The sequence below is a fragment of the Mirounga angustirostris genome, unplaced genomic scaffold, assembly GCF_029215605.1.
Source record: "Mirounga angustirostris isolate CCGP_5_RB_7025 unplaced genomic scaffold, mMirAng1.0.hap1 SCAF_5, whole genome shotgun sequence".
In the NCBI taxonomy this organism is placed as follows: Eukaryota; Metazoa; Chordata; class Mammalia; order Carnivora; family Phocidae; genus Mirounga; species Mirounga angustirostris.
This window is the reverse complement of record NW_026991713.1, coordinates 111,899,261-111,922,360: the sequence shown is the minus strand read 5'-3', so window position 1 is coordinate 111,922,360 and position 23,100 is coordinate 111,899,261. Positions and strand designations below refer to the sequence as shown.

The 23,100-nt window shown below is 41.9% G+C and overlaps 1 protein-coding gene across 14 annotated transcripts in view; it reads right to left on the bottom strand.

Moving 5' to 3' along the window:
* SVIL (supervillin) overlaps positions 1-23,100 on the bottom strand; it is a 228,871-nt gene that overhangs the window by 83,974 nt on the left and 121,797 nt on the right. For 10 of the 14 annotated variants that reach the window (XM_054507295.2, XM_054507296.2, XM_054507298.2 and 7 more), the window contains exons 1-2: positions 11,171-11,250; positions 8,363-8,454 (exon numbers count right to left, since the gene is read on the bottom strand). In XM_054507295.2, coding sequence (XP_054363270.1) covers positions 8,363-8,454; positions 11,171-11,235 — 157 coding nt within the window. In that variant the 5' untranslated portion in view covers positions 11,236-11,250. Of the gene's footprint in view, positions 1-8,362; positions 8,455-11,170; positions 11,251-14,014; positions 14,073-23,100 lie in introns of those variants that run through there. The other 4 variants (XM_064591887.1, XM_054507300.2, XM_064591886.1 and 1 more) reach the window with 1 other exon arrangement.

Below are 23,100 nucleotides of genomic sequence, written 5' to 3'. Positions count from 1 at the left end.
ATTGAGCCTGTAAAAATCTGTAACCAGCTGATTGTTTCCAGCCATCCCTAACGGAGCATAGAGCCATTTACTGCAGTTTAGGTTAACACAGTTCCGAAGCCTCCCCTTACTGGCTTCGCTGGAAGGAAATGCTAACATTTTTTTTTTTTAAGATTTTATTTATTTATTTGACAGAGAGAGAGGCAGCGAGAGAGGTAACACAAGCAAGAGGAGTGTGAGAGGGAGAAGCAGGCTTCCCGCAGAGCAGGGAGCCTGATGCGGGGCTCGATCCCAGGACCCTGGGATCATGACCTGAGCCGAAGGCAGACGCTTAACGACTGAGCCACCCAGGCGCCCCAAAATGTTAACATTTGTTTCCTTGCTATAATTTGGGTGGATGATGGATAAAGTTAACAACCCGAATTCTCCTGGCAACACTGGATGAGCAGACAAATGTTCTGCTGAGGTTGGGAGGGTCTCATGAGATACTGTCTATAAGGATATCACTGAGGGGCCAAATAATTGTTTCTTTGGAGAAATGGCCAAATTTGGTGGAAAATAAAGGTCTCTCTTCTCACCTCTTGCTCAGTCACATGAATTTATAAAGGCTCATCTGAGTGGCTCCTGTTGAGGACCCAGGAATACCAGGGAGAGGTGTTGCCGACAGCCCTGGGTGCCCATGGAACTTTGAAAGGCTGAGTCAAAGAAGAAACTCAACGGAGGCATACTAGAATGCTGGAATATTTTTAATTTTCTTTTTTTTTTCCCTTAAGATTCATTCATTTATTTATTTGACAGAGAGAGAGAGAGAAAGAGGGCCCAAGCAGGGGGAGCGGCAGGCAGAGGGAGAGGGAGAAGCTCAGATTTTTTTTTTTTAAGTATTTGTTTTTTTTAAGATTTTATTTATTCATTTGAGAGAGAGACAGCAGAGGGTGAGGGAGAAGCACCCCCCAACCGAGCAGGGAGCCCGATGCAGAACTCGATCCCAGGACCCTGGGAACATGACCTGAGCTGAAGGCAGACACTTAACGACTGAGCCACCCAGGTGCCCCTTTTTTAATTTTCCTTTTGTTTTAAAGTAAACTCTACATCTTGGGGCACCTGGGTGGCTCAGTTGGTTAAGGGTCCAGCTCTTGATTTTGGCTTAGGTCATGATCTCAGGGTTGTGAGATCCAGCCCTACATCGGGCTCCACACTGAGCATGGAGCCTGCTTAAAATTCTCTTTCTCCTTCTCCCTCTGCTTCTGCCCCTTCTCTCCCCCACTCTCTAAAATAATAATAACAATAAAACAAAGTAAACTCTGTGTCCAATGTGGGGCTCAAACTCATGACCTTGAGGTTGAGAGTCACATGCTCTACGGACTGAGCCAGCCAGGCGCCCCTGAATTCTGGAATTTGACTTTCACTTGCTTTCATTTCTATTTTTTACTTTTTTTAAGTTGTCAGTTTTGTAATGATTCTGAGCCACACACACACACACACACACACACACACACCCTTTTTTATATTGCCCTTTGTCTTCGGAGATACAAGCCTTGTTTTTATTTATTTTTAAATGATAGCTGCCTTACAATTTCAGTTAGATTGACTTCTGTTAAGATGGTTATACGCAACTAATGGATCACTGAACACCACACCAAAAACTAATGATGCACTATAGGTTGGCTAATTGAATTAAAGAAAAAAAAAATAGTTGGCTTCAAAAAGAGCCTCTCCCTCAACTGGCTTTGCCAGGAACCAGAGCAGCTGCAGGCAGAGGTGCACTTGCTCTGCACTGTCAAGTATGTTCCTATTCGGAAGACAAGGGTATAGGGTAATGGTGCGTCCTGCCATGATGCCTTTTGAGGAAGCTTGACTAATAATGGCTTCCCAGTCAACCAGTTAGCTCCAGCAAGATTATGGTGATAAAACTTCAATGACTGGTAGTGCATATTTTGAAAATATTTTCAAGGATGATATAAACCAAAGAGAATCAATTAATTATTTAATCCCCAAAAGAGCAAGGGGCCATATTTTTCATAAGATCGCTCCAGAAGCTACTGAAACCAAATTCCAAGTGCTCTGAAAGGTAGGTTTTGGACTCAACGTGTCAAACTCGTAACTGAGAAACACTATATTACTAGGGTCTTACAGAGCAGAACACCACTGACATTTCCTCCACCCAAATTATTTCAACTAGGTATGCTACGGTCTAAATGTTCATGTCCCACCCAAATGCATCCCCATCACCCAAAGTGATGATATTAGGAGGTAGGACCTTTGGGAGATGATTGGCTCTACCCTCAGGAGTAGGATTAGTGTCGTTATAGAAGAGGGCCCCAGAGCGCTCCCTCCCCCCTTGTACGTGAGGCACAGTGAGAACGTGGCAGTCTGCAAGCCAGAAGAGGGTTCTCACCAGAACCCAACCATGCTGGATCCCTGATCTAGCCTCCAGAACTAGGAGTAATAAATTTTTGCTCTTTAAAAGCCACCCGGTATTTTGGTGTAGAAGCCCAAATGGACTAAGACAAGGATAAAAATATTAATTTAATGCACAGAGTGTCCTATAACTTCTATTGGACAAGTTAAGATACACTTTTTCATCCTAATTTGAGACTGAAAATCACTTCTATTTTGTTAAATTTTTAATTTTTAAATTTTTCTATAGAAATTATGTAACTAAAGACATTTAAAAAAAAAGATTCCAGCAGTATAAAAGCTAAGTGACAAATTTTCCTGGCATTCTTTATTTCCCATATTCTAGAAGCAATGATCAACTAGCTGGTAGACTATGCAAATGCCCACAACAAAACTATACTTCTCCTTCTGCCATTACCTACCTGTTTCAATATTCTGTAAATACTAAGATAATATAAGAAGGGAATAGGCTAATGGTCAGAATAGTCACTCATCCCAGGAACTGAACCCCAAGAAGCCTGGGGCAGTGGGAAAAAGGTGGGCAGGGGGTTTAGCCAAGTTATCCTACTGTCCATGGTGATCTCTGTTCTTTTCTGCACAGAACAGGCTGGGCAGCCCACTAGTGAATGCTGTAAGTCTCACTGCTATAAGTCTGAGGATAGCATTTAGGAGATGTTCAGGTACACCTCCTCAGGGTCACACACTCATCAGTTGGCTCTGGAACAGACCACAGATCGCCATAGGGTGCTAATGGCCTTTAGAGTGAAAAATTTCTTCGTGAGTCCTGCACCTCAGGATGTTAAGTATCCTTCGCTCCCCTACCAAATGCCTAATCATTACCAGTTGCCATGACGCAAAAATGCTCCCACTTGTTTCCAAAGCCCCCTGCGGACGTCACTGTCTGGGATTGAGAAGCACCAATCCCAGAACAAAGATTCAAATAAGCAGCCAGGCCCCTAGATGCCTGTGCTCTAGGTTATCCCAATGACAGACACCACTAGCCAGGACTGCATTCTTTTCAACCACACCTAGATTCAAACTCAAAACCGTTTCAAGCCTATAAGCTATAGTCCTCTCCAATTATTTACTGAGGAGTGAAATGAAGTCATAAATCAAACCATAAACTTTAAACGTATCAGCAAGCTAGGGGCACTTTGGCTCAGTCGGTCGAGCACCCGACTCTTGATCTTGGGATGGTGAGTCCGAGCCCCATGCTGGGTGTAGAGATTACTTTAAAATTAAATAAATAAATGTATCAGCAAGCTTATTCATTCTTAGTGGAAATCCATAGTGAATCTTATAAAAAAAAAAATCCCTTAAGCAAACAAATTACCTCTCAGTCTATTCTTTGTAACAAATCTATTTTTCAGTTACCCAGATTTGCTTCAATCCTATAGACATGAGATTACAGGGGAAAGAAATGATGTGGAAGACAAAAGAAGTAATAGAGAAGCTTCCTTTCCCAAGACTATAATTTAAAAGTAAAATTAGTAAAGCAAACATGCAATATAATTACTCTAGTATATCTATTCCATGGGAAAATACTTCAGTTGTAGGAAAGAGAATAGGTTTTATTTGAATTGCTGATGTGTGCATACTTTTTCTGACCCTCTCCAGGAAAAAAAACAAAAACCAAAAAACCAAAAAACAACAACCTCTTTTGGGCTCTTGCAGTCCTCATTAGGCCCTCTGGTTGGAATTTTTGGTCAGGTTTATTATAAAGCATTAAAAAAGAGCTAACACTAAGAAATCACAGAAGTCACCCCAGCTGTGGAAATCTATGTTGCCCTCCATTGTTTCATTCATAAAGCACTACCACAGGTATCATCTGGATGATAGTCTTGAATACAGTTTACAGAATACAGGTATACAGAATACAGAATATAGGTACAGAATACAGAATGCAGGTACTGTTTATGATCTACCAAAAGCTGTCTTTTCTTTACAACTGTTATATAATTTCAGACTTACAGAAAAATCAAGACATGTTCCATAACATGTTTATACTTTACTTACTACATTTGGTTTATTTTTATCCTTTTCCATATGCGTATTTACATGTGTTATATATGTATACACATGCATGCATGTACACATATTTACATATTATTTTTTTAAAGATTTATTTATTTATTTTAGAGAGAGAGAGAGACAGAGAGCAAGAGCATGAGTGTGGGATGGGGCAGAGGGAGGGGAGAGAGAGATTCCCAAGCAGGCTCCACACCCTGTAAGGAGCTGGCCGTGGGGCTCCATCCCATGACCCTGAGATCATGACCCAAGCCAAAACCAAGAGTCAGACGCTCAACCGACTGAGCCACCCAGGCACCCCTACGTATTAATTTTTCTGAACCATTCAAGAGTAAGTTGCAGCATAATATTCCTTTATCTCTAAATTCATCAGTGTATATTTCCTTAAAACAGGAAATAAGAGTATTTTTTTAATTGGATTAAGCTGGGGCACCTGGGTGACTCAGTTGGTTAAGCATCTGCCTTTAACTCAGATCATGATCTCAGGGTCCTGGGATCGAACCCCACATTGGGCTCCCTGTTCAGTGGGGAGTCTGCTTCTCCCTCTCCCTGTGCCACTCCCCCTGCCTGTACACACTCTCTCTCTCTCAAATAAACAAAATCTTTAAAAAAATAAAATAAAATTGGATTAAGCAGTCATAATTCAATTGATTGTATGCTGTGGCGTAATGTGTACAATTCATAAATGGTTCCAGTATTAGTAATACTAGTCATCATATAATACAGATCTAAACAGGCACTGTTGATCTAACCTCTGTTGTAATGAATTTTCTACTTTGCCTTCAAGTACATTAAAACTGTGACATATACTAAATTATTCCTCATTGCACCTGCTATCTTAGCCTGCTGCCCTTGTCTGAGTAATTCTGAATGGTGTTTCTGTGGCAATACAGATTCTATGAGTCTATTTCTTTAGTTAGTTTTGATGGGAATCGGATGGTCATTTTCCGAGTCAGGTAATTTAAGGGTAATTGACATCAGGGCTATCATACTTTATTTATTTTTTTTTAATTTATTTATTTATTTGAGAGAGCGAGAATGAGAGAGAGAGAGAGTACATGAGAGGGGGGAGGGTCAGAGGGAGAAGCAGGCTCCCCGCTGAGCAGGGAGCCCGACGCGGGACTCGATCCCGGGACTCCAGGATCATGACCTGAGCCGAAGGCAGTCGCCTAACCAACTGAGCCACCCAGGCGCCCTATCATACTTTATTAAGTTATTTCACTGCCTAACATGCTTTATCATAATATATAATGCCAATACCCGGCATAATGAGGTCTGCTGGGCAGTTTTCTTGGGGGACACCGCTTCTTTAATAAGCCCAGAGAAACAGGCTTTCTGGTAAAGTTATTGTTGAGTTCAGGCATCCAAACCCAAGTACAGTAGAATCTTCCAAAGAAACAGAAGTGGCAGGGGACTGCCAAGAACACCTCTCTCCCACCCTGCATTTGACAGGCTAAGAGCACAGGTCAGACCCAGAATGTCCTGAAAACAGATCTGACTTCCCAGAGCAGTAACACACTTTAACTTTTACACTTGGATGGCAGCCACTGATACAAAGACAAGCAGCTTATAAAATCAGTGATTACAAAACTAGAGCAATAAGGGGCGGGGGGTGGTGATAGCTGAGAGGTGTGGGATTTCTTTTTGGGATAATGACAGTGTTCCAGAACTGACTGTGGTGATGGATGCACAGCTCTGTGGATATGCTAAAAGCTGCTGACCTGTATACTTTAGATGGATGAATTGTATACTGTTTGAATTATATCTCAAGAAAGCTATCAAGAAAGTAGAGTAATATATTTGGTTCATTTCATAATTCTTAAGTGGAAAATATATTTTAATAGCATCATCTTTACATAAGTAAAGGTTTTTAACCCTTGGATAACTTGTTTGTGATACACAGTTAAAGGAAGCCCCTTTACAGAAAAAGCCAATGATCATTTCAATGCTCAATTTCACAAAAGCAAGAATTCCTCACTAAATGAACAGAAACTTCTGTAAACGTATAAACAGACATAAAACTCTATGCCATGAAAAGTTGTAATCAATTCCCACTTTCACCATTATATTGCCAAGAGCTGACAGAATCATTAAAATATTCGTTAAGATGGAGAACTGAGATTATCGGGAATACATGGGTCTTTCCAAACATGCCTGCCTGAATTCGTAAAGTGCGGAGTGTAAAATAAGACTATGGGGAATTTACACGAAATTCGGGGCAGGAGAGGCTCTGATACTTTTTAAGCATGTTTTGAAGATCTTGTGAACTTGGAAACATAAATCTGATAAATACATGGTGTTATCTTTGATTTGTGAAAAAGTTTTTTATAACCAATTATGATACATTTTCTAATGAAACTGGTTAATCAATTTACGTGTTCTTAAATTTTGGCATATGTGGAGTTACAAGCTGTTGAACCTGAAAAGAACCTCACATCTCATATATTGTTTCTAATTTTTCTGACTCTAATATTGCGAGTACTATTGCTCACCAAGAAAAGGACCAGGGTAGATGAAGAGGATGAGTGAAGCAGTTTTTGCTATAGAACTTTGCCTATCATTCCAATCTTCCAAGATCCTGCTGAAGTCAATCTGTTCACTCTTGTACTTTGTTTGAATCATCTTCATCGATTGTTAAGTTTGACCCAGATTAACCAGAGTTTCTTTGTCTTTCACAAAGAGTCTAAAAAATCAGAAGGGCCCTTCCATGTCACGCCATCCAGGCGGGAACCCACAGCATGTGCCCTTCCCATGGAAGCCTATGACCTTCCTTGAACAGCCAACAGGAGCGAATGAGATCGTAATGCAGCCCATTTCATTCGCAGGTCCCACGAACTATCAGAACTGTCGCTCTCCTTTGAAATCTCACCTACTTCCCTGTAATTCAACACAGTATTCTTGTTCTAGGGCCTCTGGGGCAACATGGAATAAGTCTGTATTCCAGTTGACAGTTTTCTAAATACTTGAAAATTGCAAAATGTCCCTGTTTAAATTTTCTCCACAAGGCCAAATCCCTGGGGTCCTTCAAATATCCATCCTCATTAGACTATGTCTAAGCATATCACCTATTCAGTTCCTCAGGATGTACGCCCATTTATCAGTGGGCCTTTTAAACTAGATTTAGTTTCTATTAAAAGAATTTTTTTTTTCTGGTCTAATTTCTTTTGGGTTTGATCTCATGTTTGTTTTTTTCTTTCAGAGGACAAAAAAGAAAAAAAAAATCTGACCTCTCATCAAACCTGTTTTTTCTGAAGTAAGGGCTACACAGCTGATCTGGGATGAAGGCAGTTTGTGAGCTGGTACTCCCCTCTGCCAGTGTTAGAGTTGGTGGACACAAAGATCTGGTTAATGTTTACATCATTTCTCAGGCAAAACACAGGGGTAGTTTGCTGATGGCAGGTGCAAATGTTTTATTGCACTTCCATCTTTCCCAATGAAAATACTAATTCACTGAACATCTGAGTGCCTACCTGGGGAAGGAGATGTGTAAGGTACAGTGTGCACTGGAAGCCCAGCGTGCTGCTTGGCAGGGAGCTCTAAGATACTCAGTGTAAATGCAACAACCCTGGCAAGCACCAAGAGGCGGAGGGAGTGGGCAGAGTGGACGGAGTAGATACGGGCTTATGAGCAAAACTCACTGCCCCTGGAGAAAGTGAAAGCTAGGAGAGATAATGAAGGTTGATTCTATGCTGCCTCCCTCTGTCACCCTCCCCACCCGGTGCCCAGGGAATACCCAAGGATGCCTAAAATGAACAAGAAAGGACAGAGAGAAAGGTGTAGATGAAACACGCAAGAGGGGAGGTATACCTTCATTGAGGTTAATTCTTGGAAGAGGCAGAAAGGAACACAATGGAGGGTATACACTGGAGATTAGGGAATGACTTCCCCTCAATGAAAATCAGGTGACACAATACTTATGTGCCCAGGACACTGGTCAGCCATTTAGAGAAAGTCTCACCTTTCGGAAGTGCAGTTAAAATCTTAGCATCGATTCTTCTTCTGTGGTTAGCAAGCTGTTCTTTATCTTCAAGCCAGAATTCTTTCTGAAAGCTAAAAATTAAATTATTCCATTACTAAGGTTTAAAGTCAATGTGAATCAAGATATATGTTGTTAAGTGCAAAAAATGCAAAACAAAAGTTACATGACTGTTATACATAGTGAAATACATGTGTGTGGATTACAAGTAAAAATTTTATTTCAGGGAGTTAAATGGTAGCTTTTTTTCGTTTATTTATAGTTATATTACTATGACCTTTTTGTGCAAGGGAAGAATTACAACAGCACAGGCAGGTGGCGTGGCGTCAGCGGGTAACAACATGGCTGAGCTGAGAGTTGGACGCCTCGGTTGGGAGGGACACCCTCTTCTGGAGCTACTCGCCCATAGCTGTGGAAGCTTGGATTAATCACTCAACCTCTCTGTGTTCTTCTCTTCCTCAGAAAATCAGCAACTTGTCTAGGTTATGAACATGCTTTCCTCCAGGGTTGAAATTATGGTAAAGTAACACATGCCTTCAAACAGCCAAGAAATCAAAGCATGGTGAACAGGTCTGAAAGGCTCATGAAAACTTGGCTTAGAATGGAGGAGGAAAGGAAGGGGGGAAGAATAAGGAACTAAGCACTATGTACTTTTCTTCTCTAAGTAGGCATATTCCAGGTATAATCTTAATTATCTTCGTAAGACCCCATGAGGCCTGAACCACTCAGTGCTGTGCTGAGAAACGTTTAATAACGGGCTCCTTCCTCTGGCTCTACTGCCCCCGTCCGCTAAGCACATGCTTTGCGGTCTTGGCTGATGGTGTCAATACTCCCACGATGGCCGATTTTCAAGCTTCCCACAGGACTCCCTGGACTCCAAGCTGAAAGAGAGGCACACGCTCACTCTCGCGAGGCGGTGCGAGAGGGCCCCAGCACACCACGGGCACTATCATCATCCTTGGTTTGCAGATTAGGAAGCTGTTACACGGTTTGCCCGAGGATGAGATACGAACCTAGCTCCTCTCACACTGTGTGCAGGGGCCCCCAGGCTGCGGGGCACCAACCCCATGGGCCTCCGCGGGAGCGTGCCTGGGGTTGGGCAAGACGACAGAGCTGCCGCCACACAGGAAGAAAACCCAGCATGAAAACAGAAAAACTAATATTCCCCAGTGATACGATCACCTCCGGAGAGGTGAACGACAGGCTTGCAAAGGCTGAAGATCAGTGCAAAGTTGACCTTCACCATGGGCTCGCCCTCCATTTGCATTTCCACTCTGCAGGGGTGCATGCCCATAGAAGCGTGAGGGGGGACTGGACTGAGGAAGGTGCTGTGCGTACTAGGTAAGTGGGACACACGAATCATCTATGCCCCATACATAAATTCAATTTCAAGGAGCTGCCGCACATTCCAAAATAGGGGACGCATCCATCTTCCAGAACCAAGTCCATCTGAAATCTTACTTGTTGCTTTCTAAACGTGGTAGGGTTTATATTCCATAAATATGACTGCCATGTATTCATATTATTTAATAAAAAGTCTTGAGATTAAGTAGTCTTTATAAACCACACTCCAGATGGCTTGAAGACACCTGCTTAGGTCAGAAATGTGGAATTAGCACTGACTTCTAAACAGTGAATCACGATGCACTGACAATTCTTTTTCAGTGTTTTATTCAGATGTAGGACTTAGTATAAACCTACAGAATTAGATAACTGTAGAAATGGAGCCTACTTAAAGAATGGCATGCTGTTGTAACTGGTTATTTAGCTACTTGTGTAAATAAACATCTTGATAAAGTTCTGTACTTTCTTCGGGAAACTCAAATCTCAGGAAAAGAACTCTATATTAAAACAAAATGGTCCAATCCCTGAAATATTCAGTTTCTCAGGCCATTGACCTTGGGGTACAAATATTATCTCGTATTTTCAAACATAAATATCTGCTGGCTTCTATTTCCCCCCTTTTTTGTGCTTATCAAAAAGCTGCTAATAAAGACTAAGAAACTGCTCCCCAGTTAAACATTTTTCTGAACTTCTATAGTGGGGTTTCCGAGTCATCCCCTGACAGCCCCTAAACTTACTTTCTTCAAACAAGCTACAAGAGTGTCAGCACCAATGAAAAGGACAGCCTTTTCACAGTTGGTCAGGAACCAATGGAAAACCCAAATGCTGTCAGGAAACGCGCTCATGGCTCCTAACATGGTTCACTGTAAATGCCGTTTACTCTGAGTTCCCTCCTCCCCATCCTGACTGAGTCTGGCTCCTGTTCTGGGTCTCAGATTAAGGTCAGTTCCTCAAGGAAGAAACCCCCTGACCCAGTGCCTGCCTCACTGCAGACCGAATCTATATCATGCACCTCTGTTGTTTTCTCTCATGGTATCCTGGTTTCTTATCTGTAGAACATATTGCAAGTGTCTCATTTCAAATTATGGATTCATAGGGGCTCCTGAGTGGCTCAGTCGGTTAGGCCTCCGACTCTTGGTTTTGGCTCAGGTCACGATCTCAGGGGTCGTGAGACTGAGTCCCCCATCGGGCTCTGCGCTGAGTGTGGAGCCCGCTTAAGAGTCTCTCTCTCTCCTTCTCCCTCTACCCCTCCCTGCCATATGCTAGTACACATTCTCTCAAAAAAAAAAAAGGATTCTGGAACATTTGTGAAAGGGTAACTCCTTCTGATCATCTAATGGCTAGTAAAACACAAATACCCCAAAGGGCCCTAACATCACCCTCCTCTCACTTTTTTGAGTCAGGGGTACCAAGCAGTGTGACTGGTGGAGCCCAAGCCTAACTCACACAATAGATGACTCCAAAGCACTGAGCTCCGCATGCTGGATGGTGCTCTCCTCTTCACGGACCATCACCCCTGGCACAAGGAGTCTCTGCCCGACAACCTCCATAGGCATGGATGGGTTGCCACAGCTAAACTGAAAGCATGAGTCTGTAATTCAATATGAAATATATAACTCCATATATAACTAAAGTAAATGCTACAGTCTTGATTTTTGAATTATATTTTAAAAGTTTCTACTATTAAGAAGCACCTTTTGTATCTTTTATATATTTTCCATCTCCTCTGAAATAGTGCTCTCTTCAGGACTAAATTTTACATACTCTACCTCCTTCCCTCTGCTTCAATAATCTAAGAAGAGATTGCTCCCTGCTTCCATAATTTTTTTTTTAATGTGTCCCATTAACCTACTTAAATACCAGCAGTAGAGGGGTGCCTGGGTGGCTCAGTCATTAAGTGTCTGCCTTCGGCTCCAGTCATGATCCCGGGGTCCTGGGATCGAGCTCTGCATCGGGCTCCCTGCTCTGCGGGGAGCCTGCTTCTCCCTCTCCCACTCCCCCTGCTTGTGTTCCCTCTCTCGCTGTGTCTCTCTCTGTCAAATAAATAAATAAAATCTTTAAAAAAAAAATAAATAAATAAATACCAGCAGTAGAAACAAGGGGAAATTTTAGGGAAGCGAGGACAGGTTACTGCGCCTATCTTTGACAAAATGGGGCTGCAGTTACTAGCGCCTATCTTTGACAAAATGGGGCTATACCATGACAGTGATTAGTCAGCACCCACGCTGGGAAAGGCTCCCTCCAATCTGTTCACTCTTCTACTGGAGTTCACATTACAGGATAGGAGAGATCAAAGTCCACTACCTCCTATTTGCACCTCTGGCATCTGGTTGACTAGACTGCTTTGAAGGAGGCAAGTGCTTGCATCTCCAGCCTATTTTACTCTAGCTCATGGCAAGGAGACTGTGATCTGCATGGGTCCGGAGGAGATACTGTTCACCATTTCAGAGCAGTTGTGTCCCTCTGAATCTGTCTCTACTGCAACGTCTGACCTCCTAGTTCACGCTTCTGCTATCCTTAAGTAAGCAATGCTTTCCTCTTCTTCCTTTTTCAGAGTCACTTACTAGCTCTGTTACAGCTACACCAACCTGCTAGGGATGAACTGGGAACTAAGCTACTCTGGTCTGAACATCTGTATTCCCCCAGATTCAGATGTTGACATCCTAACCCCCAAACGTGATGATACTAGGAGGTGGGGACTTTGGAAGGTGATAGGTCACGGGGTAAAGACTTCATGAATGAGAATACTGTCCTTGTAAAAAGAGACCCAGAGATTGACTATACTTCAATTAAAATAAAACAACCCCTCTGAGAGACCCAGTGATCTCTCCAGCTCATTCCACCAAATGAGGATACAAGAAGTTGGCAGTCTGAAACCTGAGAAAGGGCCCTCACCCCAATATGCTGGCACCCTGACCTCAGACTTCCAGCCTCCAGAATTGTGAGAAATAAATTTCTGCTGTTTATAAGCCATCCAGTCTATAGTATTTTGTTATAGTAGCTGGAACTAACAAATCTAAGGCTGTAAGCCTTAGATTCTATCAAAAATATGGCAAAGATGAGAAATATGGGAGACTGTGCCAAGCACCAGAAAAGTTAAGATTTCCTGAGTTAAATAAGACAGACAGCCTTACTGCTGACCCTGGCTCATTACGGCTCTAGGTGGCCTGATACTAAGACATGGATCCAATCCATCAAGGCTTTATCTCACTAATGTGCTCACAAGATCAATTATGCCATTTTCAATGCAGGACAAGGCTCAGTCTGATGAGGACATCTGTTTATTCAATGCCATTGAAATGCAAACCCTTTATAGTAAAGAAACAATGTCATACACGATACATTAGGAACAAAAGCATCTGAGTGGAATGAGGGGTTAGATCAGGGTTGGGTCCTTCTACCATCATGAAATGTACATTGGGATTGATGCCTGCATATCTTACGGATAATAACTTTGTGTATTCACTTGAAAATCTCAAAATCTATTAGGGACGGTGATCTACTAAGAAGCATCTGAGATACAGCTATCTTGTTTGGCACAAACTTTAATTTTTACAAGAGCTTATATGAATGATTATGTACCAGAGAGTCTTAGCACATTAGGTAAATCAAATTAGTACCCATAACATCTTGCAGTCAAGGGAACTGAAGTGCAGAACGGTTAAAAGACCTCACTGGGGGATGCCTGGGTCAGTTAAGCATCTGCCTTCGGCTCGGGTCATGATCCCAGTGTCCTGGGATCGAGTCCTGCATTGGGCTCCCCCTGCTCTGCAGGAAGCCTGCTTCTCCCTCTCCCTCCGCCTGCCGCTCCCCGTTTGTGCTCTCTCTCTCTGTGTCAAGAAAAAAAAAAAAAAAAAGACCTCACTGGACAGATGGATTGGATGGGGGCAGGGAGGGAAGGAGGGAAGAAGGAAGGATGGAAGGAAAGAACAAGGCTAAAGTTTTTCTTGAAAAATCAAAAGCTCTCTTACTTGATGGACAGACTGCAAAAGAACATCCCACACTTGGAGGCTGGTACAAGAAAGAAAAGATAATAGCCCTTTACAGGTTCAAACTTATATCCGATCTGTAAATAGTTCCCATAAACAGCATTAATGAATACAAAAATAATCTTTTTTAGCTGAACGTACTATTAGGTCAGCTTGCTTTATATATTTTAATAAATCAAACTCTGAGGAGAAAACATATTGCCAAACATTCAAACTCATGAATTAGGAATTTAGGAGAATAATTCTAAAAGCTACCACAAATCTTCAAAACTTATGATTCCTTGCGCAAAGACCACTTTACCTTGAAACTTTTCTTTGACTTGGTAATCCAACGCAGTTTAAGTTTTTCTGGTTGAAATCTAAGGGGAAAGAAAAAATGTAACATTGAAATAGCTACACAATAAGTTTTGTTTTTTAAAAAAAAAAACTCCAATGAAAAAAAAATTCTTCAAAGTACCTTTGAACATATAACTTAAGAAAAAGGAAACCATTAACCAGACAAGAAATATGAATACAAAAATGACACCTTTTAAGAATCAAATTCCACAACATACATTTTACATACGCAAATTTTCTTCCTCTCCTGAAATTTAGCCAACATAACTCTGCAGGTGGTCGGGGGGTGGGTGGGAATCTGACATAGTTCAATACTATCATTTAAATTTGTTATAGCTACAAGAATAACTCAAAGCAATTAAATACTGAACAGCACAGTTACGTACTCAGGGGAAAAAAAGGAGAAAAAACATTTAACAATTTCAGTCCAGGTAACCAGAAACGGTGAAACTCATCATCGCCTGATATGTTTGAGATGCCTTTAAAGAATGTGTGCGTGGAGGGGATAATGAGGAGCAGGGGAACAAGCCCGCTGTCTTTATTGTCTTCATTAAAATCTAGACAACACATCAAATTAACAATTTCTTTCTTTATTTTTGAAGATAAGATATGTATTATGTAAAGACAGGTGGTAACAATCCCATGCAGCAAAAACACACATCCGGGTGGACCAGTTAATCAAAACCAGGCAGAGACAAATTTATACCAGTCTAATGGCAAGTAATCTGTTTTACAGCTTTTGGTATAGTAACCATTTGTCCACCAAGAAAACCACAAGCAGACCACTTACACAGAGTTCTAAGCGAGTGCCTTTTACTGTTTAATATTTGGGGGCAGAAGCCTGAGGAAAAGGAGGTACAAAATAGACCAGATGCTGACATGTCATTATCCAGCAAACACATACAGAATCCCGGAATTTGGAAATTCTTACCAATTAGAGAGATATAATAAAATGAAAGGTATCATGCCAACTAAACACCTAAGCTTTTTTCCTACTTATACAAATATCTTGTTATGTATTTTAAAAAAGAGAACTCAGTTCAAAAAGCTACCAAATGTTGTGGAAGAAAATTCCTGAAGCTGAGGCCTGTTCAAATCACCTCCTAAAATGCATTTGTGCTGTAAAAGACTTGGACACAGACTGCCTGAATTTCACATGTGACGGTCAAAATAACTTCAGCATTTCAGTTTTGTTCAATCAGTGAACAGAATCCGCGGTGCCACTCCAGTAGTTAAATGGAAAGCATGCATTTTCCTCTGTACTCAAAAGGAAGCCACTACAAAAACAACATTTTGTTCCAAAGAGTATCACATGAAGATTTAATAAAAAGACAAACACCACTGTCTACTGGAAATAATTTAGTATATATATATATAGCATTCGGTTTAGAAAACTATTTTAGCTAAAGCACAGCATATCCAGAACTGGGACCCAAAGTTTGGGCATTGTGACTGAGTTTGCAATTTTTCCTGCATAAAGGCTTTCGTGGTTCAGCAGTATCTCTAACCTACAATAGGAAAAAAAATAAAACAAAAAAAACCTCACGTTTTTCAGCCACAAAATAAGCTAATTTATAAACTCACTAGGATCTTTCAAGTGTCCTTTGAGGAAACTATAACTAACGGGACACAGGAGAATACAAGGTAAAATGGAGGATGCAAGGCATTCATCCCGTTATAAAATAAACCCGCAAATGCAGTTCCTCTTTCTCTCGCCTTACCTTGTTTCTCAGGGAACTTGAAAGCTCCCAGACAGCCAGCAATCTCTGGGCTTCTGAACATGGTTGCACCTAGAAAGTTTACTCACTTTCTAGAGCTCTAGAGCTTGGTCCTCTCCACCAGCCGTGGCCTTCAGCCCGTCTAAGCAAAACTGGGTTGAGATTTTTCACAGCCCAGGGCTAGAGCAATCAGGCACTCGTGTCCTTGAAAGTATAGTAAACGCAGAGCAGGAGGCTGCAGGCTGGAACAGCTCAAACCCCGTAATCAGATTACAAGCAGAAATCAGGCCTGTGGATGCTGAACCAGGCCGCACTCCGCTGATGGGCCATTCATGATGTTACCACTTCAAAGCAGGGGCCGAATCCCAGCTTATGTTCCAGCTACATAGACAATACTGCAACCTAACCACCACCACGGGGGAGTCCAAAACAACTCCTCCTCGCCCTAAAAATAAACAAGAAGAAACCATACAGAGACTCTTGATGTATTGGGAAGAAGGGAAGCTGCCTAACGATTCCCAGGCTGCTCTGAGTCTGGCTTTGGCTAAGTTAAATGAAATATTTCACCTAACAGGGAAGCCAAAACCCCATCGTTAAGAGTTAAGATTTATGAACAACATATGAGCGAAATTGTGGGAAAAGAAGAGGCAGATATTACTGGAGGTTCAAAAATTTTAATTTGAGACAGAAGCTCTTAAGTTAGGCCTTACCTCTTGGGCTACCCCCTTTTTTTAAAAAGATTTTATTTATTTATTTGAGAGAGAGAATGAGAGAGAGCACATGAGAGGGGGGAGGGGCAGAGGGAGAAGCAGACTCCCTGCCGAGCAGGGAGCCCGATGCGGGACTCGATCCTGGGACTCCAGGATCATGACCTGAGCTGAAGGCAGTTGCTTAACCAACTGAGCCACCCAGGCACCCAAAGGGACTTAATTTTTATAAAGCAGATCCAGGTTTACTTCAGAATCGAGGGGAAGGCTCCAGAGATTTCCCACGTGCCCCCTCCCCTACAACATGCACAGCCTCCGCCATGAGCTACATTTTTACCAAGGATGACCCTGCCTTGACTCATCATAATCACCCACAGTCCATGGTTTACCTGAGGATTCACAGCATTCCATGGGTTTGGACAAACGTGCAAGAACACATCTCTCACTGTAATATCACAGAGAGTATTTTCAGCACCCTAAAAATCCCTGGTGCTCTGTCTGTTCACCTTCTCCCTCCTCCCCCAGCAACTACTGCTCTTTTTCTATCTCCCTCGTTTCATCTTTCCTAGAATGTCACCGAGCTGGAGTTACATAGTGTGCAGCCTTTCCAGATTGGCTTCTTTCACTTGGTAATATGCATTTAAGGATCCTTCATGTCTTTTCCTGGCTTGACAGCTCACGCCTTCTCAGTGCTGAATACTATTCCACTGTCTGGATGGACCACGGTTTGTTTATCCGTTCACCTACTGAATGCTTGCTTCCTTGTTTGGGCACCGATGAAGAAAGCTGCTACAAACATCCATGTACGGGTTTTTGGGTGGACTTAAGTTTTCAGCTCCTTTGGGTAAAGACCAAGGAGTGCGACTGCTGCTTCATATGGCAGGAATAGGTTTAGGTTTGTAAGGAAGTGCCAATCTGTCTTGTAAAGCAGCTGTACCATTTTGCGTTCTCACCAGCAATGTACGGAAGTTCATGTCTCTCCACATCCTTGCTGGCATTTGGTGGTGCCCGTGTTTGGGATTTTTGCCATTCTGATAAGTGCACAGTGGTATTGTACTGTTTTGAGTTTCCCTGATGACGTATGATGTGGAACAGCTTTTCATATACTTATTTGCCATCTGTGTATCTTCTTTGGTGAGGTGTCTGCTAAACGCTTTGGCCCATTTTTTAGGCCATTGTTTGTTTCCTTATTGTTGAGTTTTAAGAATTCCTTGTATATTTTGGATAACAACCCTTTTTCAGATATGTCTTCTGCAAATATTTGTTCCCCAGCCTGTGGCTTTTCTAATTCTCTTGAAATTGTCTTTTGCAGGAGTTTTATAATTTTAATAAGGTCCAGCTTGTCAATTCTTTCATTCATGGATCGTGCCTTTGGTGTTGCATCTAAAAAGGCATCACCAGGGGCGTCTGGGTGGCTCAGTCTGTTAAGAGTCTTGACTCTTGATTTTGGCTCAGGTCATGATCTCAGGGTCGTGAGATCAAGCCCCACGTCGGGCTCCACGCTGAGTATAGAGCTTGCTTGAGATTCTCTCTCTCCTTCTCCCTCTGCCCCTTCACCCCCTCTCCCCGCTTATGCTCTCTCTCTCTAAAAAATAAATAAATAAATAAAAATAAAAAGGCATCACCATTCCCAAGGTCATCTGGGCTTTCTCCTATGCTCTCATCTAGATGTTTTATAGTTTTGTGTTTTACATTTAGGTTTATAATCCATTTTGAACTAAGTTTTGTGAAGGGTGTAAGGTCTGGGTCTAGATTCATTTTTTTTTCATGTGGCCATCCAGTTGTTCCAGCAGCATTTGTGGAAGAGACTACCTTTGCTCCCTTGCATTGACTGAGGGTCTCTACTCCCGGGATCCCTGACTCCCCGTACTGGCCTGTCTATGTCTCTCATCTCAGGAGCAGTGGTTTGCCCTGGGTCCTCCCCTCTCCTATGGATCCAAGAAGAGTTGTTGATTTTTCAGTCTGTGCAGCTTCTTTCTTATTGTTGGGATAAAGTGGGGACTCCCAAGCTTTTTACATGCATGACTGGAAACCCTGGAGTCCCCCCATTTATTTTTAACTACAACATGTAAATGGTGAGCCCAAACAGTAATAATGCAATTCCAAGAAAAATATGCAATAATTAGAGGCTGGCAATATTACAGCTAAAAGGAGCATTAAAGAGAACCTAAGAAAATGGTCTCATTTACAAGATGAGGAAACAGGGCTAGGGGAGTAACTTGCTCATGTGGTCAGTGATGGAGCCATAGGATCTGGGGAAGGTGGGCTCCAGACCGTGATTTGCCCCATATACCTGCAGGGAGGCAGGGACCTTGAGTATATCCATCTTTGTATGCTTGGGACTGAACACTGTAGCAGGTGCAGAGCAGGCCCCCAGAGAATGTGTGCTAAGTGACCATATGAAATAATGGAATAATCTTTGCTGAGGGCTAGAGGTCACACTCTAAAATGATTTTTACTGATTTTATATCCTGATTTCAAACCAGATGGACTTAAACTGATCTCTAAACTACAAACTTAACTTGAAAAAGAAGAAATTAATCAAGGTGCAACCACAGAAGGTACCCCAGCGCTGGTTACTCCATGGGTCAGCAGTGGCATCTGGTGTTCTCTCTATACTGCTGGTCACTACAACTCTATAAAAATGGGGAGAAATATGGCAAATAGGGCAGTTTAAAAAAACTCAGCAAGGAACAACATATGTAGCTGTGGATAACTGTAGTGGACATTTTATTGTTAGGTCCAGAATAACTGGGAAAAAAGAAGGAAGTGTTAGGGTGCCTGGGTGGCTCAGTTGGTTAAGCGACTGCCTTCGGCTCAGGTCATGATCCTGGGGTCCCTGGATCGAGTCCCACATCGGGCTCCCTGCTCGGCAGGGAGTCTGCTTCTCCCTCTGACCCTCCCAACCCTCCCCCCTCTCATGTGCTCTCTCTCTCAGTCTCTCTCTCTCAAATAAATAAATATCTTTAAAAAAAAAAATAAATAAAATTAAAAAAAAGAAGGAAGTGTTGGAAAGTGAAGAGAAAGGGAGGAAATTGTGCAAGCAACTGATTCTGGAAATGAATAATTACATGAGATGAAATAATATTTATATTTATAAATAATATTTACAAAGCATTTAGTTTATAAAACACAGTATCACCTGCTCATGACCATATATATTCCTGAAAACTACTCTTCTTAGAAAACACTCAATTAGAATTATCTTAAGTATATCTAAATGTTTCTTTTTAATTGTTACTAAGGAGTATCTCTAGTTTGAATTTTTAAAATGAAATTCCAATAGAGACTAAAAAGAATTTGGATATTCTCTATAAGCTGGTAATGGACTCTAACCAGAATTATTTGCCTCACTCATCCATTATGGAAAAAAGCAAACAGATTTAAATATGGCTTCACGGTTGAAAAGAAAAAGCACAACATTATTAAGTTATGGATATACAATTTAATTTCCTATTTAATTATCTCATCCTCATGAGATCATAAAGATGAAAGAAATCTATATTTTACATCAGTAGAAAGTATGAGGTTTCTAAGTTTACTCTCCAATAATTAGAAATAATAACAATTAATAATAATTTTCTTATTTTAGGGTGGCTCATTCACACAGAAGAGCGACCAAACAGACAAACATTTCCTCACATCATTCTGTAGGTTAGCATATTTTATTTCTCTGCAGAGAAAATTCAAGTTGTGGTTGTGATTTTCTTAAATTTCAGGGAGAAGATATCTTAATTTAAAACAGAGATGGTGCTGTACTCCCTTTCCAACATCACTTAACCACCAGCTCAGCACAGAGAAAAAAGGAGATACACAATATGCACAAAATTCTCTGCCACTGTGTCCAGTTAGAAACACTAATCATTTCCATTTTCAAAGAACCACAGTTTTCTCAATGCTCAGAATTAATGTTTTATGGAACTATTTTATGGAATGTTTTTGAAGTTTCAATCTTGAGGTTTAAAAGAAAACAAATGTTTAAGTTTCCTCTATATGGGCACACACACACAAAATGCTCCAGTGGAAGGAGCATAAATATGTAAATAGGAGGGGCAGGAGGGAGGTCACTGTCACGGGCATGTCATGTCATGATCCGTGGGTGGCGGATGACCAAGAAGGATCTATGAATGGACCACTGAGATGTTGACATCCCAAAGTGAAATCACTCAGACAACTGTATCACGTCTTGGTAAATCCAAAGCCATGGACTCTGGGAAAACGAGCTGAAGGGGCCGTTCTGATCACATGGTCTTCATTTTACTGAGTTAGACAACTGCCCTCAAGGTCACACAGTATATGGTGTGGCAGTACCAGACTAGAAATAAATTCACATTCTCCTGCTCTCCCCAGGACAACTCCCACATTCCTGATCAGTCTGGACACAAAATAACAGGGGCCATTGCTGTAAATGTGTCCTGGATTGACGTCACAGGGTCCCCAGCCCTCTGGCTTATGTTGGTTTTATTGGTAAAAGGGCCGCTCTGGCCCTGGGAGGAGTCAAGCCAGCTTCTTACAAATCTCATATGATTCCTTGGCCTAGTTTTGGTTCCAGAGATGTTCCTCAAATCCAGCGGTCACTCCAGACATGAGTAAATAGGACATGTCTGAGACCCTCAGGCAAAGACAGAAGTCAGGGCCTGGGGGGTGGGGGTATTACGGAAAAAAGCAAGCAACTTATGATTCTTCCTTCCCTTTCCAAGGTCCCCATCTTATTGGAGATAGACAAGATAAGGGTGTTACTATCAACTTTTAAGAGTGTACAAAGCAATGACTCAGTAATTCTACTTCTAGAAATATACTAAGGAAATTACTTTGAATGAGTACAAGGATGTTTACCACAGTTTTGTTTATAAATGTATAAAAATGGAACCAACCTACATAGAGAAACATACAGAAAAATGGGTAAATAAATTACACAAGAAAACCAGGTTTGAAACTCAACTGGTGATTTGGAAAAATTTTCATGATGCATTAGAGACAGAGATAAGCACCCCACCTTATCAGAAAGACAGTAAACAGACCAAAACATTGATTATCTCACTACTCAGACATAACTCTGTTCATGTTTTTCCTCCTCTATTGTCCAAAGTTCCCACAATAAGCATGAATTACCTCTATAGTTACCAAAACAATTAATTACAAATAAAGACAGAGGTAATAGATCCTTTTAAAATCCCAAGGCTTAGATTTGGCCTAAACATCCAGGAGAAAACCATGAATGGAATTGTGTCTGTGGGCTCATGCACAACATCAACCTGCCCTTCTCCCCTGAATATATGCATTTCTTCACTATAGGGGTGTTGGCCCAGAGAATTGCCAGAGTCCTTGAAAACATGCAACCCAGTGTTTCTCAAACTCAACCCCATGTGGGCCACTCAACCCCATGGAAGTTCTGGACCAACTTCCCCTGCCAACCAACACTGAATTCTCCTGTTAAAGCCCTTGCGTAGATTTTCTTCTCTCTCAGCGTTTCTCTATTGCCAACTACACTTTTCCTATTCGAAAGTCAGGTCTCCTAAAGGATTACCAAACTTGAGGGTCAACACCTGAGACACATTCCTTGCACAGTGCCTGGCTCAGAACAATGAACTGTAAATACTGGAGGAATGAGTGAATGAAGCGAGCAAGCAAGCAGACGAGCAATGGGCTCACTTCTACTCTTCCTCATTCTTAGATTCTGGCTCATTCTCAGTCAATTCTATTTCTTTTCTAGGAGGCATAAAGGAGAAGTATTACCACTCCTTCCTCAACTTGAGACTCCTAGGAATGTCTTCTTGTCTTTCCTACAACGTGAAGAAGGATGTGGAATATAAATATTTGCGTGCAGGGATAAACAGGAAGAAATGCTAAAGATTTGCCAGGGATATGAAGTAACGGGAAAAACGGGAGCTGATTTCTGTAGTCCAACTGTGGACAATGTCAGTATGAGTCCAGGTAAGAAGGGTCACCTCCTAAATGGCCAAGGTCAAAAGATAAGGCATTAGATGACAAAGGATCAAGGTATTAATTCCTCAGGGACTGTGATTCAAAGTTGTGTCTCAGGATCACACGGAGGCTTTACTGAGGGGCCAGTCCTCCCGTCTCCTCTCTGGCTGACAACATTCATGCACCCCTGCAACATGAGAGGAGCTGTCCTTTGGGGGGTCATCATCATGAAGGAGAAATTGGGAACAAAGTCAATGAAAAGGAAAACAGCCCAACACCTCAGTTGGCAGCTACACATTTTCTACCAAATCTACTGTGACTGTGTGAAGAATAGCACAGGAACTGGGTCCCTTACTGACCTTTCACCCAGAGGCGGACACAATGCTAAGTGCCCTGGGGCATTAAACTCATTTAGTTCTCTCAAGGCCTGCAGGGAGCTCCTGCCACCATCCCCATCTGCAGACGGGAAAACGCAGATACAGGGTGTTCTGGGATGAATCCTTGGGCAGGGACAGGCTGCTTATTAAAATGTAGCTCTAAAGGCAAAACGACCACTTCCTGGTCAATCAAAATGAAATCAAAGAGGTAAATATGAAGGTGAGGCCATGATTAAAGAGAGAATATACAGTTGACCCTTGAGCCATGCAGGGGTTTGGGCACCGACCCCCTGCACAGTCAAAAATCAGAGTAGAACTTTGACT